Below are 15723 nucleotides of genomic sequence, written 5' to 3'. Positions count from 1 at the left end.
CAATCTTCCTCGTCGCTTCTGTTCTTCCCCTGCGCCTCCCGGACTATTCTAGACCCGTCTAAAATTATCAGTTCCTCTCCTCCCTCTTCTCCTCGTTGGAAGAGAGCCTCGTAGGAAGAAAAGCTCAAGTTAAATTCATTTACTCTCTCCTTTCTCCACATATCCCTCCAAAAAACCCCCAAAACCCCTCAAAAAATCCTTCAAAAATAATATTCCCCCTTCGAGGGACTCATTCCACCTCTCCACATCCTCCCCAACCAAAATCATCAACCACTCATTAAATTAATTCCTAAAAAATGGGAGGGGAGGAGGGAATCTGTGAAGTGTGTTCGTCCCCAGCTAAGCTGCGCTGCACCGGTTGCAAGACCTCATTCTACTGTACTCCAGAGCATCAGAAACAGGACTGGAGCCACCACAAGAGTACCTGCAGACCCTGGAGTATCCAGGAGTCGGCCCCCCTGGGAAGATACCTCATTTCAACCCGGGACCTCGACAAAGACGACGTGATAATCACGGAGGCTCCAATTGCCTTTGGGCCAGCGCTTCATTCAGACCAGAGGGTCTGCGTTGGTTGTGGTGATCCTAAGGCGGTTGTCCGCTGTCCAGGATGCAGCTGGCCTGCTTGCAGGCTCTCCTGCGAGGGTCTCTTGGATGAGAATCGTCATGGGGTCGAGTGCAAGCTACTGGCGAAGGCCAGGATCATCCCCAGGTGAGAGGTTTCCATTGTTCCAATTCGTATTTCGTTGGAGAAAAATTTATTATTATTTATTATTATGATTTACTGCTTTTTGAAGACGTTGCTCTTGTTGTTTTTATTAAAATTATGTTTTATAATATGCCAACTATTTGATGAAAATGAAAGTTTGGATCCGTTTATGTGATAAATAATTTTTTTTTAACTCGCAGATGTGATATTTTGCTCCCCCTGAGGATGGTAATCCTCAAGAAGAAGCACCCGAAGAGGTGGGAGGCGTTGTCAGCCCTCCAGAGTCATGAAGAATCGAGGGGACCAGGCACCGAAGCTCATGACGAGGCTGAAGATGTCTATCAACAGCTGGAACCGATTCTTCAGGCGTTCTCGATAGGACAGGATGTTATGTCAAAAATCTGTGGGCTGATCGATATCAATGGACTTGAGACCAATCCTCCGGAGGGATCCGTCGGGATTTACCAGACTGCCTGTCTCCTGGAGCACCAGTGCCTCGCCAACACCCGACATGGTTTCGTTTTGGACTCCAAGGGACGGCCGAAGATCGTGGTGACGGCCCTCAGACCAATTAAAAAGTAAGAGGAGTGTGAAATGTTACTTTACCCACAGTATGAGGATAAATACATTTTACTGCCGAAGTTTTCCATCACTGGACATTGAGAGAATTCTGATAATTTTCTAGAGGGGAACATCTTTCGACGACTTACACTCATGTATTATGGGCCACTCGAGCACGTCGTGAGCATCTTCAAGCGACCAAGTACTTCTCCTGTCGTTGTGAGAGATGCAAGGACCCGACGGAGTTGGGGAGCCACTTGGGGGCGTTGAAGTGTCCTTGTGGAGTTGGAGTGATCCTCCCCAAGGACCCATTGGACTCAGAGACCGAGTGGTCCTGCGATTTGTGTCCAGGTGACTCAGAAACATTCTCACGTTAAACAACTTATAAAATTTAATTTGATTCTTCTCCAGGTCTTCTGACAGCGCAAGAAGTTGTCGAGTTGACGGAGAGACTCGGTGAAGACGTTGAAAATGTGATGGCGTCGGCGAAGAAGGAAACACTAGGTGATTTATACTCGAGGTAAAATGGAAAATAAATAAAACGATAAAAAAGACAGAAAAAAATGATAAATTTTCGAAGAATTCAATTTTCATTCACCGATCTTGTGTTCCATATTCTGTACCAACTTTTTAGACTTCTGGTTCTTCTGCATCCTGGTCACCAACACTGCATAGCTGTTGGCCACTCGCTCATTCAGCTCCTGCTCCCTAACGATCCAAGAAAGCTGGAGATCTGCAGAAGAATCTTGGAAACAACCTCCGTCTTGGATCCCTATGGAGGAAGGCTGGCTCTGTACACAGCTGTAGCCCTTCGAGAACTCTCATTCTGTCCCGGAGAAGCTCGTGCCAGTCACCTGACACGAGCCCTCGATCTGCTGCGATTTGAACCCGCTGGCAGTCCTGGAGATAATCTTAAAAAGCTCATAAAGTTTGAACTCTAAATATGACATATCATGGGGTGTGATTTTTTTTTATTTCTTCGAAAAATCTCCTTTCATGAAATTGTGCACGAAGAATAATAATTTTTCGTGCAATCGCTTGTCATTCTCGATAATAATAAATGATAAATAATATTGAGTGGATGTATTTATTGCTGAATTCGCTCCATTTTTACACTCGACCTGTGCATCTTCCCACTTCCGTTATTGAATGATTTATTTATAGTATTCGACCGACGGTTTTGAAACATAAAAAACATCACACAGGGCTTCAGGCTATATCTAAGAATATTTAAACAAAATTTGAGGAATTTCAAGGGATTTTTATCTCGCCAGAACATCCGTAAGGACTCTATGGCCTCCTGGGAATGTTAGGCTCTCCCGAGGAGCTCCTCTCCTTGATCCTCGACTCAGTGATCTCGATATCTACTGACTCTCGCTTTCTCGAGCAGATTAAACGAATCCAATTGACAATAGACAGCGCCTCGTTCAAAAATGCGTACAAAAACGGGTGAATGGCGGCGTTGAAGAGAGATAAGGTGGAGAGCATGACCTGGAGGTGCCACCAGATCCACCCTCGCATAATGCTGATGGTCTTGAATAGGAGAAAAGCCCACTGAGGAAGCCTGCACACGACGAACACGAGAATCAAAAGAAGAATCACGCGAATAGTCCTTCGCTTCCTTTGCACATGCGCTGGAAGGGGAGCCCTAATCTTGGGAATCCCCGGTTTACGTCGTTCAACATCAGTAGACGCTGAAATAAGTTGATGATGTAATTGTTTAAACTTGAGCTCACCGATTATTCCATCCAAATAATAAACTAGCCATATCCTTTCCCACGAATTACACCTGATTTTGGTGAGAAAATAATCATTTTTTAAATGATATGTCGTCGAATGTGATTTCTACGCAATTACCTGTTGAATTTTCACTTGAAAAATTAGTCTCCGACCTTGAAGTTTCCCCTGGTGACTTCTTCTGGTTGATACTCACTGCCAATAAGATGTGTACCGCGAGGAAGACGATGGTGAGAGGCAGGAAGATGACGATGAATAGACCGATGTAAGCTGTTTTCGCTCTTTCTCGATCATTCATACACAGAACGCCCCTAGAACAATTATATTAATTTAAAAAAATGATCTCCAAAGAAGACCCTGAACTAGTTGATTTTGCTGATTTTTTTCTGAGCTCTTCAGACTCCCTGATCTCTCTTTATTTCCATTAATTTGTAAATTACTAATAAAAATTAGTTTCACAAGAACAGAAATACGGAAATAAAATAGAAATCCCCAGGGACTTTATTTTCAATTGTTCCACCATCACTCCAGGAACTAATCTCCTCATTCGCCCTCGCAAATGAAAACTTGCCGCACGTGTTAGAAATCAAACAAACGCGATAAAAAAAATTTCTAAACACCGAGAACGTACCGGTAAATCGTTGAGTTGTTTATTATTTGAAGACTCTGGGGTTTATACAGATCCAAAACTGGATACGCCGCTCCAGCAGCTACACTCCAGACAAGTAGAACATAAACGATCGTCGGGGTCCAGCCGGGACCCCGGGCGATCGAGATTTTCCGTTTGAAGGCGGAAAATCGATCGATTGCGACTCCTGCGAGGATCAGTGAGGCCACGAGGACGGCGACAGTCTGGAGGAACGGCAGGACTATGCATGCCCACTCCTGGAGGCGCCAGAGGACTGTGCTGGAGGACAAGGTGGCGAGGAGGTTGGGCCCAGTGGTCCCCAGGAGGAGGAGGTCGGAGAGGGCGAGGGATACCAGTGAGGCTCTGTAGAAGGGCTTCAGACAGGTCTTCCCGGGGATGAGGAAGAGGCGGACTAGCACCCCTAGGTTAGCGAAGAATCCTATGGACACTATGGGGTAGATCAGGAGCTGGTAGAGCAGGCGAGAGGTCGGGGAAAAGTAGATTAAATCACTTTCGAAACCTCCTTTCATTTTTATTGGGGATTCGTGACTTATTTGACCCTCAGTTCACCCTCATGATCTCTGAGTTTCGTCTATGGTTTGATCCTGACAATCAGGACATTTAAAAATTGGTTTACGTGGGAGATTGTTCTCTGCGGTCGTATGGGTCAAGACGATTGTGATGAATCGTTTATTAAATCTGGCAATATTTAATTAACTGTTTATTAAATCAACTTTCTGCGGATTTTTGAAATATGTCGACGCTTTGGATTTTGATTTCCTTTTGTTGTGGACTCCGAGATGTTTAATGTACGAAGAGTCCCGCGAAACTGAGCCTCCTCTCCTCAGAGAGGTAGTCATCGTGCGAAAATGTAGCAGATGGCCCAAGTGTTTACATTATACGCATCGTTTCCCAGTTATTAACAGATTTCCACTGCTTTTATCATTTTTCATAATTTTTCAATTCTTCTCTTTTTATTTTTAATTACAATGTTTCTTTTTCGAGAGTACAAAAATACGTAAGTAAGTAAAAACTCATTGGCAATATTCACACACACATACACAGGCATTCTCATATTTACAGAGACTAAAAAATTATCCAAAATTTCGTTCTGTAATTTTATCAACTTCAATGGGGAGGAATCAGATATTTAAAAAATCGAAAAACATCAATAACAAATTTAATAAAAATCTCGAAATTAAAAAAAATTGGGGAATCAAATTTCAGGGTTCTCTTTGAGCAGAAAAAAAATTGAAATTTCAATTTATCGATGCGAAGTCGAACAGTTTTTCTTCGTGCGAACTTTGATCAAAGGATACGACAGTGATTGTCCATGAATTTGCGCTGTGATTTGCACTTGATACATTTTACCAGGCAGCAGATTGGTGATTTTGAATATTTGTGCTTTGTTTCCTGGTGGATCAGTGCGATTGACACAATGATCGAAAGAATACTCGGACCTCCGGCGCCTGTGAAGGCCACACTGATCGGGGATGGTGGGTATGGCGGCGAGTTTCATTGGTGTTATCCCACGCAATTCCCGAGCTAGAATGCAATATTCGGCGGCTCCAACAGGATCAACACCGATTGTCACCTCATTGCATTCCTTCAGGTTGCTGAACTCACGTGGGGGTTCCTTGAAGGGTACCTGTGCTTTGAAGAGATATTATTTAGGGCTTCTAGGGGTAATGTTCCCCGGGAATTTCTCCCTTCCTTCCAGAAGCTGACGTGAATGTAGTGGAGGGAGGACATTTGAGTTGATTGCTATGAAAATTTACCTCTGGATATTCGATGGTGCCGGCTTGTGTCGCCAGTACCTTCACTGATAACTCCTTGCCCAGCTCCTGGGGAGCGGCCGAAATCCTCAGGGTGTACTTCTTCCCTTTCTCTAGGGCCGGGGCCTTCAGTAATTCGTGGGTCTTGACCTCTTTCTTGTGCTTCGGAAGTGAATAAGAAAATAAAGTAAATAAATATATTGAGTATCAAAAAGTTTGTAGTCACTTACTCTAGTGATTCCACCAGGACCCCTCAGCTTCGCCCTCACGACGCCACCCCCACAGGGCAATACATGAAACTCTGTGGATTCATTATAATGAGGCTGATATCGAAAATTCACAATTCCGTAATTTTTCTGCAAATTTGCGGTCACGTAGCGGCCGGTGGGGAGCTCTTGGGCTCGAGTTTTCTTGTATTTCAGGGACTCTGCGGCTACTCTCGTCGACAGATTATTTCGCGTGTTCACCTGCCAATTAATTTATTAATCAGTGACAGAGAAAAGTCGAAACAAATTGCGTAAAAGAGTGAACTCATTGGGCCAATAACGATCTCATTCGATATATCGATAGGTTTTTTGCTTCAATATTCACTGGAAAATTTTTAATTTTTTTTCGACAAGGAGCTTACAATTTACCCCAAAAAATTATTGAACATATTTTTTTTTATCAGAAATGATTTCTGAAAATTCTAGTAACTGTAATAAATAAATTTCAAGGCCATACATACCACGTAGAGCGTAAAATTGTACGTAGTATCATACACAAGTCCGTGAAGAGTGACTCGTGTCTGATGAACGCAGTGAAGACCGGTGGGATTGCTTTTGTGCACGTGCTCCTTGGAGGAGCCCCCGCGTCCCGAGTGTGAGTGAATCACCAAGACATTTTTAGCTGCGCAGAGGGTGGGTGGGTGGAGTGACGTGCCCGATGTCACAGCCAGACAGTAGGTAGACAGGTGTGGATCCACGTGACTACGAAGTAAAATCAATTTTCCATGATTAATTCCAGAATTTACGTCTTAGCCCCTCGACAAAGTCGCAATTTGGGGTGAAAAAGGCCCCCGAGGGATGGATAATGTTTTCATGGAGATGAAAAAACGAGAATTTGCTGTCGCCTATTTTTTGTAATTTTTTATTTGTTTTTCTTTTTATGACGTGTGCAGAAAGACGTTTTATCCGCTGCCTGATGTTTTAAATTCCTAATTTAGGTTTAGTGTGGGGAAAAAACGGTTTAATAATTGGGGTGAACTAGTTTTTCGCTCACAAAAGGGTTGCACTTGCCCTCGAGGAGTTTTTAAAATTAATTTTCCTGTGATCGTGCCAGAAAAGTCTTTTTCCCACACATTGCGAGGAAAACAATTTAATTTAATCATAAAAGTCCTCGATTATCAGTGCGCTATGTCACGTGGACTTCTCCGAAATAATCGAAATTGTGTATTGGTATATCGATATTTCTTTGGCGGCAAAATTCATTATTTTTACCCATAAATATATGAAGTATCTCGTAAATTACCTCTTGCTCCAAGAAACAATGAGTCTCCTACGATTTCTCCTCGGTTGAAATCTCAATGCCCTGTGCCTCTTTCCTCTTGTATTCTCATAAGATATTGGCAGATGATCGAGTGCACTCGATGTAGCATAAAGATGCACCGTCTTTGGTATAACCACCATCTTGTTACTATCAACCGGTGTTTTTATCTCAAGACGGTACAAGCCAGCTTGTACACATGGAATCGTAAAGTTTTGTGCCTCATCACCATCGTAACTGAATAACGGTGATGATCCAGGAATAAGTTGATTAACTGGCCATCGTGACAGTGCTTAACAAACAAATTACAAAAACAGAAATATCATTGATATTTATTGGTCACGCAGTAACTCAATTCTTAAAAATCAATTTTTACCCCTTGTATGGAGATATCTCGAACATTTTCATTTATCGAGGTCTTTATCGTTTACGATAATTTTTAGTGATTACTGGGGTCATTATCATTAGGGAATTACAGGAACTTTATCGATTTTTTCATTACAAAATTAAGGGGATGAGGAATGGATGCAATTTTTTATTTTAAAGTTGCTTTCTGTTCCATTTTTTATTTTACAATAAAAGACGATTTTTTGTGTTTAATTTCTTTTTTTTATTAAAAATTGGCTTCGAAGCGAATTTGGTTTTTAGTTTAATGATAAAAACCAATGAAGTGGATTAGATTTGATGATAGAAAGATTTTTTCGGTTTCTTACGGCCAGTCTCGTCTCCCTGTTGACGATTTTCCTCCGGTGGTTTGACTGATGTCACTGTCCAGGACACAGGACCCGAGCATGGGGTCACGAGAATTGTCAGGGGCCACCCATCACGATGACTCAGGTAATAAAATCTGAACAATTCAAAACATCATATGAACAAATTTGAACAAAGAAAAAAAGGAAATTTTTGCGCTTAAAAAAATGGAGAACAAAAATTTTAACATTTGTCAGCTCAATTTTGCCTTAATCAATCGATCAATCAATCCATTTATTTTCACGATAGTGGGGCAAAATGGATTAAGTTGCATGGAAAATTATTGAAATAACTTAAACGGGTGTTGAATGATTGAAGTGATTTAACGAGTGATAAATTCTCGTTTTATATATATATATTTTTGCTGAAGAAAACGAGAGAAGAATGGGGAGGAGTTGCCAGAGCAGAGCCAAAACGTCGGAACGTTTAGACTCTGCGGCGCGTCTGCTTGGCTAGTTGCCCCGTAAAAAACATGAGGCTCCCTTCCGGTCTTGCCACGAGACATATCCAGAACAAAGTCATTCGCTTTTTGATGATTAAAATGAGTGGACCACCCTCAATGCAAAACAAATATTTTTCGGCGTCTACTTAACATTGTCGGTGAATTATTATGCCTCAGAATTTTGGATTTCACGTTTCTTTTTGGTTATTTAAACTTTGAAAAATGTAGCAGTTTTTATTTTTTATTTATTTAGACATTAATTCTGTCCTAAAATGGACTACTCCATCTCATAAAAAATTCATCATAATGTCCAGCTGCTGAATATCTTATTGATAGAATCATAGTTGAAAAATCAATTTTTCATCAACGAAAGAAAGTTTATTTTTTTTTGCGTTAAAAAAGTGGTAATTGCGGAAAATCAATGGTTTTTACGTTGGAGCTGCTCCTGGTTGCAAAAAAATTGATGATAAATCATGATCACGTGGTAACGACTCCTCAAAGAGTATCAGGAAGGTACTGGCAACTTCTGGAGACAGTTACGGTGTTGTTACCATTGTAAAATTAGCGACGGGACACAATGCCGGCGTCGCGGCGTCTGGGGTCGTCTGTTTCACGACCCCCCGACGTTCTAAATCCAGCATCACACGACATGTGACGAGGATATTCCACTGTATAAAAATCCTGAGGTGATCCTCTTCATTTTTAACATCGTTGACATTTCCATCCATCAGTTGAACTCGCATATTCACGTTGCTTAACAAGGGATTATCTTGCCAACAACTGTCTTTAGCTGAACATCCCTAATGACCTTTATTACTCAAAATTCAATTCTCAATTAAAAACTATTTATCACATTTTGTAAAAAAACCATTTGTTATCGAGATAAATGCGGATTTAATGGAAAGACCAAATTTTGAGGTCTAAAAAAATGATGAACTTTTGTTGTTATTTTTGAATGTATCTCGGAAACCGTTGGTTCTAGACAAAAATGTTATAAACATTTTTTATCGACAATTGAATTTTCCATAAAAAAGATTCATATACTTTTTTTGCCAGGACCACTCCTTCTACGTTTAAATGAGCTTTCAACAGCCAAAAGTTTTTTGAGTTAACCCTCTCCTTGGAATTTCTTCAATCGATTGATCAATTTACATTTGAAAATGTTATTAATAAATTATATTATACTTCGGTGCAACTCTGTCATCAGTTTCGTTGATTATTTAATCAATCATCCGCTTCAGTTAAATTTTTATACTGCAAACGACATCACAGAAATGAGAATAATGCTTTGTTTGTATTTGAAAGACTCACTTTGATACGTTCCCAGGCTGGAGTTCTGCCGATATCTGACACTCTGGTTGCAGTATATTCATCGGTAGATCACTCTTATTTATTGGACGATCACTCCGATGATTCTTCATATGCTCAAGTGCATCATCACCATTGGCAACACTCAAAATAATTATTACAAGCACAAATAAATAATTACTCAGACCCATTGCTTCCTCACATTCCCCACCTCCTGGCCAATTTAGAATTTCAGATTTTTTATGTCCAATCAATCCTCAGCTCGATAAAAGCTCTCCCAACAAATGATCAGAATATTTACAAAATAATTCAACAGTACAATACCACACAATTTGCCCCCAAAATTGCTAAAAAAAAATGCCGGCAAAGTGATGTAAAAAAACTAGTCAAAATTACTTTTCACTTATCTCTCAATTATTGAAAATCAAAACAGTTTGATTTGGGAATCATCAGTCAGGTAAATATAATGAATTTAGATAATTTTTTAAATTATCACTGATGCAGTTGCCACACTATTTTGATAATTTGACTTCCGATTTCCGGTGGGGGGGTAGGTGGGATTGGGTTCGAGATTAAACGCGAAGAGCACGCGTCCGTTAGAGCCCTCGTGTGGCCCACACGAGATGAAGCGGTGGAGACTTCTAAACTCCTTTGGTTTGCACACACAGTGGAACGACCCGACTACCCAATTTCCCCTCTCTTTCAACGTCCTCCCTTCCTCGACGGAGTCTTAGTTGGGGGATACACTGGTGAGTATCAGGTTGTTACTAAACAATTTTTGTTCATCGACTGAAAAATAGTTCTCCCAATAATAACATACGACACAGGAGGCATTAAAAAAAAAAAAAAAAAAAAAAAAAAAAAAAAAAAAAAAAAAAAAAAAAAAAAAAAACATACGTAGCTGAAGCTTCTTTTATACGTGACTTTCGTACACGTTAGACTTGCAATAATCATAATGACATACTCGATTCAAGGGTATAGGTTATGCTGAATGCAATTATGTTCGATTTTCGATGATAATGATAACAATGAAAAGCATAATAATTGTTCCCTGAATTTATTGTTTACTGCGAATCAATTAAATTGGCCAAAATCCTTTGTCTTCAATATGTGTTCTCAATATGTTAGAAACGGCCGCATGGTGGCGCCAGCAGTGTTGGACGCCATGTCGAGATGACGAGCGGAATTGTAACGGTCATTCCGGCGTACGCTCCTGATATTGTTGTGATATCTCGGCAATAAACACCGTGATTCATCAGTTTATTGGATGGATCAGTGAATTTGGAGGGATATTCGTCGCAGTTATCGAATAGTCAGTCGTTGATGGAGCAGAGGGATTATGGAGATGGCAAAGGTAATGTTAACCAACAGTGAGAGATCAAAGAATCCTCATGTTGTTTGGATTGTTAAGATGATGGCGGATGACGCCATTACCGAATATTCTTAGCGGCTTTGTTGGAGGCATTTTATTCGCCGTATTTGAGGTATTCATTAGCGATTGAGTGCACTTATTAATATTATTACGTGATCTGCTGGAGGTGCATGATAAAATGGCGGGAAATCAATGCCCCAGGGATTTTATTATTACAAAATGGATATTCTAAAATCAAGCATCAAAGATGGGTGATTCAAATTATTATTATTATATCGATAATCCAAAAACATGATATATACATTATATACATATTGGTACAAGATATATTTCGTTTAAGTATATTTTATAATAATGTATATAATGTATATTTTTTTGTTCGTATGTCACCTAATTTTTTATGGTTTAAAAAAAAATCTGCAAAAATTCTATCTTTTATGATTATTGAAAGTACTCACTAATTTTTCACCGATTAATGAAAAAATTCAATAATAATTAAATGATAACAATAACAATAATTATTATTTAATTATTATCGTTCCTATAGAAGAGCAATCGATAAATTTTTCTTGTTTTTAAAATTATTTTTCGTAGATCGCATTTAAAATATCTAATAATATATTTAATATAAATATCGAATGATATTCGTGTAGTTTTAATATGGGGAGTGATTAAATTGTAAATTATAATTTCACAAATAATTTCAGGAGACAGCATGAAAAAATACGAAATAATTTTTTTTTTTCTTGTTAAACGGAGAGAAAATGAAAGAGGGGTCGTGCACTCGTTTACTTTAAACGTCAATAATACCCTGACAATACAAATTAGACGTTTCAATGCTAATTATTTAATTCACTCGCCTTCGGCTAGTTTTTTCTCCCCCTCTTAATTTTTGGGTTAACTCGAGGGATTCTAAAAGCGTTTTCAATTTTATGGCGAATTTATTTTCGCTTTTGGGCGGCAAATTTATTTTCGCTTTTTTGAACTCTTTGGTAATCACTCAGCGTCACGCAAGTCAGTGAGCGTCACGAGAATAATGTATTCTTCTTTTTACGTGAAGTGATTTCCAATATTGAAAAAAAAACGGGAAATTTAATTTTTCATCTTTTGCTCTTTAAAAAATTATTTTTTGCAATAGAATATATTGCCAGAAAAATTTTAATAAATTATATTTGACAAACATATCTTCTTCAAAAAATATTTTTGAAGAAATATATTATTGTCAGTGTATTTACTGAAATATATTATTCTCAAAAATATTTTTGTAATAAAAATGCAGACTCGCTACTAAAATAATTTTATCATTTTTAATTGCCAAAAAATGGATAAAAATTGATACACCATCGGGACAGGGTATGGCTTCCCGGTGGGCGATTTAAAATTCGTTGGTTAGAAAGGGCTCAAAAAAATCCCCCCTTCTCCCCCCCCCCTCTCCAAGTGAAGAAGAAAGCGAAAAAAAAAATATCGACTGTTGAAAAATAAAAAATAATACGTGGGAAGCTGAGGAAGGCGCCCATGGGTCCATACCACCGAAGAAATTCTCATTTATGGTTTATCATACATTTATATTCATGAAGTTCCGAACGACGATGGAGTCTGTGTTAGTGGAGAGACAAAGATGAAGTGGGTCCTCTACTTTTTTACGAGCTGCTGGCCACTATACGTCTCCATCTTTAAAAATCATCTTTTTCTTACCTCCGACGTTTTACCGTTTGACACGAATTCTTTTCTTTTTTTCTTCTTCCCTTCCTTTGAAGTTTTGATTGAAGTGAATTGAGTGATAATTCTTGTCATTAAATGCGAACGTAAATATTTATCCTTTGGCAGGAATGAAATAAGAGAGTAACATTGTAATGAGATAGGGGCTTGGAAACAGAAACTTATTTTTTTTTTCAGGCCCGAAATTTTTCTTCTTCGGTTAGAGATGGGCTGAAGTAGAGGAAGACCCCCTAGAGGCCCTTATTCGCCATTGTAACTCAAATAAAAAAAAAAATGGTCATCCCCTAGATTTCCACAATTTTTCCCCCCCAGAAGCCCTCCCCATGACACCCCCTGACACCTGAAAAATGTCTTCAATTTTCATAATTAAAAATTAACGACAAAATCAATTAAACATAAATTTTCAGTGGTAGTTGGTTCCTCCTCTCAAGTAGTTTATGCCTTCATGAGTCAGCCAACTCCCCTTATCCCCGCCCTTTGATAATCGAATCCCTCAAACCCAAACAGATATTGAAACATGAAAAAAATTTTTTAATTGAAAACAAAATGTGAATTAGTGGAATTGGCGCGGTGAAAGTGATTCGCGGATTTTCCACAGTAGCTCGGAAACGATGAGACTTAACTGGAGATAAAAAGGGAATTCAGGGAGAAGGGGGGGGCCTAGGGGTGGGAGGTATGAGGTAGGGGGAACAGAGGGACGTGGATGATGACAGCGGTTCGCTCGGGTGGCAGGCCGATAAATCAAGACCAGCGTTGTGGGAACCTGTACCTCATACCATCCAACAAACATCATCGGTTCAAATGTCACTTTTTTCGCAATTTTATACTCATTTTTATTACAATTGAGTGCTTTCCCCTATGCCCCCTAGAAACATTACTTTAATCCGCTTTCTCCTACACGAGAAAATCTAATCAATTGATGGAAGATTTATTGAAAAGCTATTTATTTTAATACCTTTTATTTTTTCACTATTTTCAGAAATATAATTTTCTCTAGAAAATAGGGGTCATAGGGGAAAGGGGATATATCCCCTATGTGGAAAAAATCAATCGACAGATCGCAAAGGAAAAAATGATTTCTCCACCCACTTGAATTGCAATTAAATTCAAGTTTCTCCTGTCGTCCCTAGATAACAAAAATCTATGAATTGTTTAAATAGAAAAAAAATTGCTACTCACTCTTATAAGGGTTTTTTACCCCTCAGTAAGGACAATTCTCCTCTAGACTTCCTAGACATAAGGGAGAAGCCCCATATCTCCATGTCTTAGGTCTAGGGGAGGAACGTCCTTCCGAGGAGGATAAGTCTAATCGTATATCCACTAGGGAATTCTCCCCTATATTTTCTAATTATGAGGGAGAGTTACCCCATAGGTCTAGGGGTAGATCAGCTGATTTATGAAAAATTTTAATTTCACATGAAATGACTTGAAGTTGGTGGTCATCTGTCTTCACTCATTTCAGGTGATGTCCCATGATTTCAGGACTGATTTCATGGGATTTCAACTGAAAGTGACACAGTAATTTCACCAATGAATAGCGCCCCGGGGAGGGGGCGAGGGGGAAGCTGGTCCCTACCCGGGACCCCACCAGGTCAACGAAAAATATGAAAAATGCAAATGAAATGTTTGTTATCCCAGGGCTCAGGTTGACTGCTCTCTTGTTAGGGAGTCCCCTGTACTGGACCTCTCTCGTCAGCAATTCGTCGGTCGTAAAAGCGAATGAAGGGGGGGTCTAAGGGGGGGGGGAGGGGACCCCTCGAGGCGGTCGAACGGCTCGTATATCGGCACACAACTGTTCCTCCCGTGTGCGCATAAACTTTCAAGCCCTCACTCCACCCCCTCGTCACCCAACCCTTCCTCGTTCTTTGACATACCTAAAAAAGTCCTGGAAAAATTTTACAACTCAAAATTTATGTCCTCCAACTTGAAAAAAAAATGATAATTCACCAAAACTGACGTCACCTTTTATCCATTAATCCTTCAAATTTAAAAATGACAAGGAATAATTAGAAATGATTTTTTTTTGCTGATCTAGATGACGAGATTATCGCAGACCTGAATCACCAAAAATTATATTTTTTTTTCTCGGTTGGAGGGGGATAAATTGAGAGATGTGAAAAATTCAGTGAAAAAAAAAATGAGAAATAAATTCAACCAATATATTTATAGTTTGTGAAACGTTACTATGTTTCACTCCGGTATTTCGCTGACCGTGAAAAGAGAGTTACGATCTTGTGCCACGCCACACTATCCAGAGACGTTAAACACACGCTCCCTCCGGTGGGTCCCCAGGTCCCCCCCTTCTCCCTCTCGTCGCCCTGTACACAGTTTGAGACGTTTGAGCCCTTCTACGATGCTTTTACGAATGTTCACAAATAGGTATTTATAACTAAACTCAGTAAACGTGAGTCACATACCGTCTGGGCACGTAGAAAGACTCAATAACGTATATTCATTCATTTTGAGGTGTTTCTGAACATATTTTAGTTTCATATTTTTCGAGATGAATTTTTGAACGTGGAATATTATTACAATTGTTATTTTTCATGACTGAGGGACTCTGGGAATCTGATTTTGTTTATTGAGTGTATTTTCTTATGCGTGGGGAGAGTGAGAACTTTTTATTTCTGGTAATAAAAATATTCCGATGGCTTAAATCGGGTAATTATCGGCGCTGATTTTATAAATTAGAGTTGTCGTTTGAAATTTTTTTTTTTAATCGCGAATTCAATGATTTAAGGACAAATAAAAAAAATGGAAGGAAGAGGAACATCAGAAGGATCGATCGTGATCGGGTAATTGCCCGGAGCTCACTCCGAAAATCGGTAGTATTATAAACACGAAGCGATAATTCTGTTATCGCTCTTAATGATAGGTTACAGGCATCATTTTTATAAGCCATTCCAATTTTCATCGATCGATATATAACATCTCTTTCATTATTTATTTTTTTTTTCTTCTCCTCTCATTTCCACGGGTTCTGGTGTGTTTTTTTTGCATGCCAGGGCCACTGAATTAATTATTTCGATTGAATTTTTCATAACAAAGGAGGATAAATGGGCAGGGAATATTTTTTTTCGTCAATTTGAAAGGAATGGACATCTCAGGTTGCTCGTATGACACTTGGAAGGTGTCGTAAGGTGAGAAAAAAGGGGTACGAAACACCAATTTTAACGCCCCAACCTGTCACACGATACAGGT

At 39.4% G+C, this 15723-nt stretch overlaps 3 protein-coding genes across 3 annotated transcripts; 1 reads left to right on the top strand and 2 right to left on the bottom strand.

Moving 5' to 3' along the window:
- The first annotated feature begins 70 nt into the window (after positions 1-70).
- LOC135166147 (SET domain-containing protein SmydA-8-like) lies at positions 71-2344 on the top strand. Its single transcript, XM_064128192.1, has 5 exons — positions 71-709; positions 907-1284; positions 1392-1618; positions 1679-1787; positions 1902-2344. Exons 1-5 carry the CDS (start codon positions 297-299, stop codon positions 2206-2208), a joined length of 1434 nt encoding a protein of 477 aa, XP_063984262.1. The 5' UTR covers positions 71-296; the 3' UTR covers positions 2209-2344.
- Positions 1614-4162, bottom strand: LOC135166158 (QRFP-like peptide receptor). The gene is made up of 3 exons (XM_064128206.1): positions 3636-4162; positions 3125-3315; positions 1614-2961 (listed from the first exon to the last, which is right to left on the bottom strand). The coding sequence occupies exons 1-3, from the start codon at positions 4160-4162 to the stop codon at positions 2558-2560; spliced, it is 1122 nt and encodes a 373-aa protein (XP_063984276.1). The 3' UTR covers positions 1614-2557.
- Positions 4163-4890: 728 nt separating this feature from the next.
- LOC135166140 (protein NDNF) lies at positions 4891-10178 on the bottom strand. Its single transcript, XM_064128174.1, has 7 exons — positions 9435-10178; positions 7645-7778; positions 6917-7223; positions 6135-6375; positions 5638-5874; positions 5411-5569; positions 4891-5280 (listed from the first exon to the last, which is right to left on the bottom strand). Exons 1-7 carry the CDS (start codon positions 9620-9622, stop codon positions 4897-4899), a joined length of 1650 nt encoding a protein of 549 aa, XP_063984244.1. The 5' UTR covers positions 9623-10178; the 3' UTR covers positions 4891-4896.
- Positions 10179-15723: the final 5545 nt, after the last annotated feature.

The sequence above is a fragment of the Diachasmimorpha longicaudata genome, chromosome 9, assembly GCF_034640455.1.
Source record: "Diachasmimorpha longicaudata isolate KC_UGA_2023 chromosome 9, iyDiaLong2, whole genome shotgun sequence".
In the NCBI taxonomy this organism is placed as follows: domain Eukaryota; kingdom Metazoa; phylum Arthropoda; class Insecta; order Hymenoptera; family Braconidae; genus Diachasmimorpha; species Diachasmimorpha longicaudata.
This window is presented reverse-complemented; position numbering and strand designations above follow the sequence as displayed.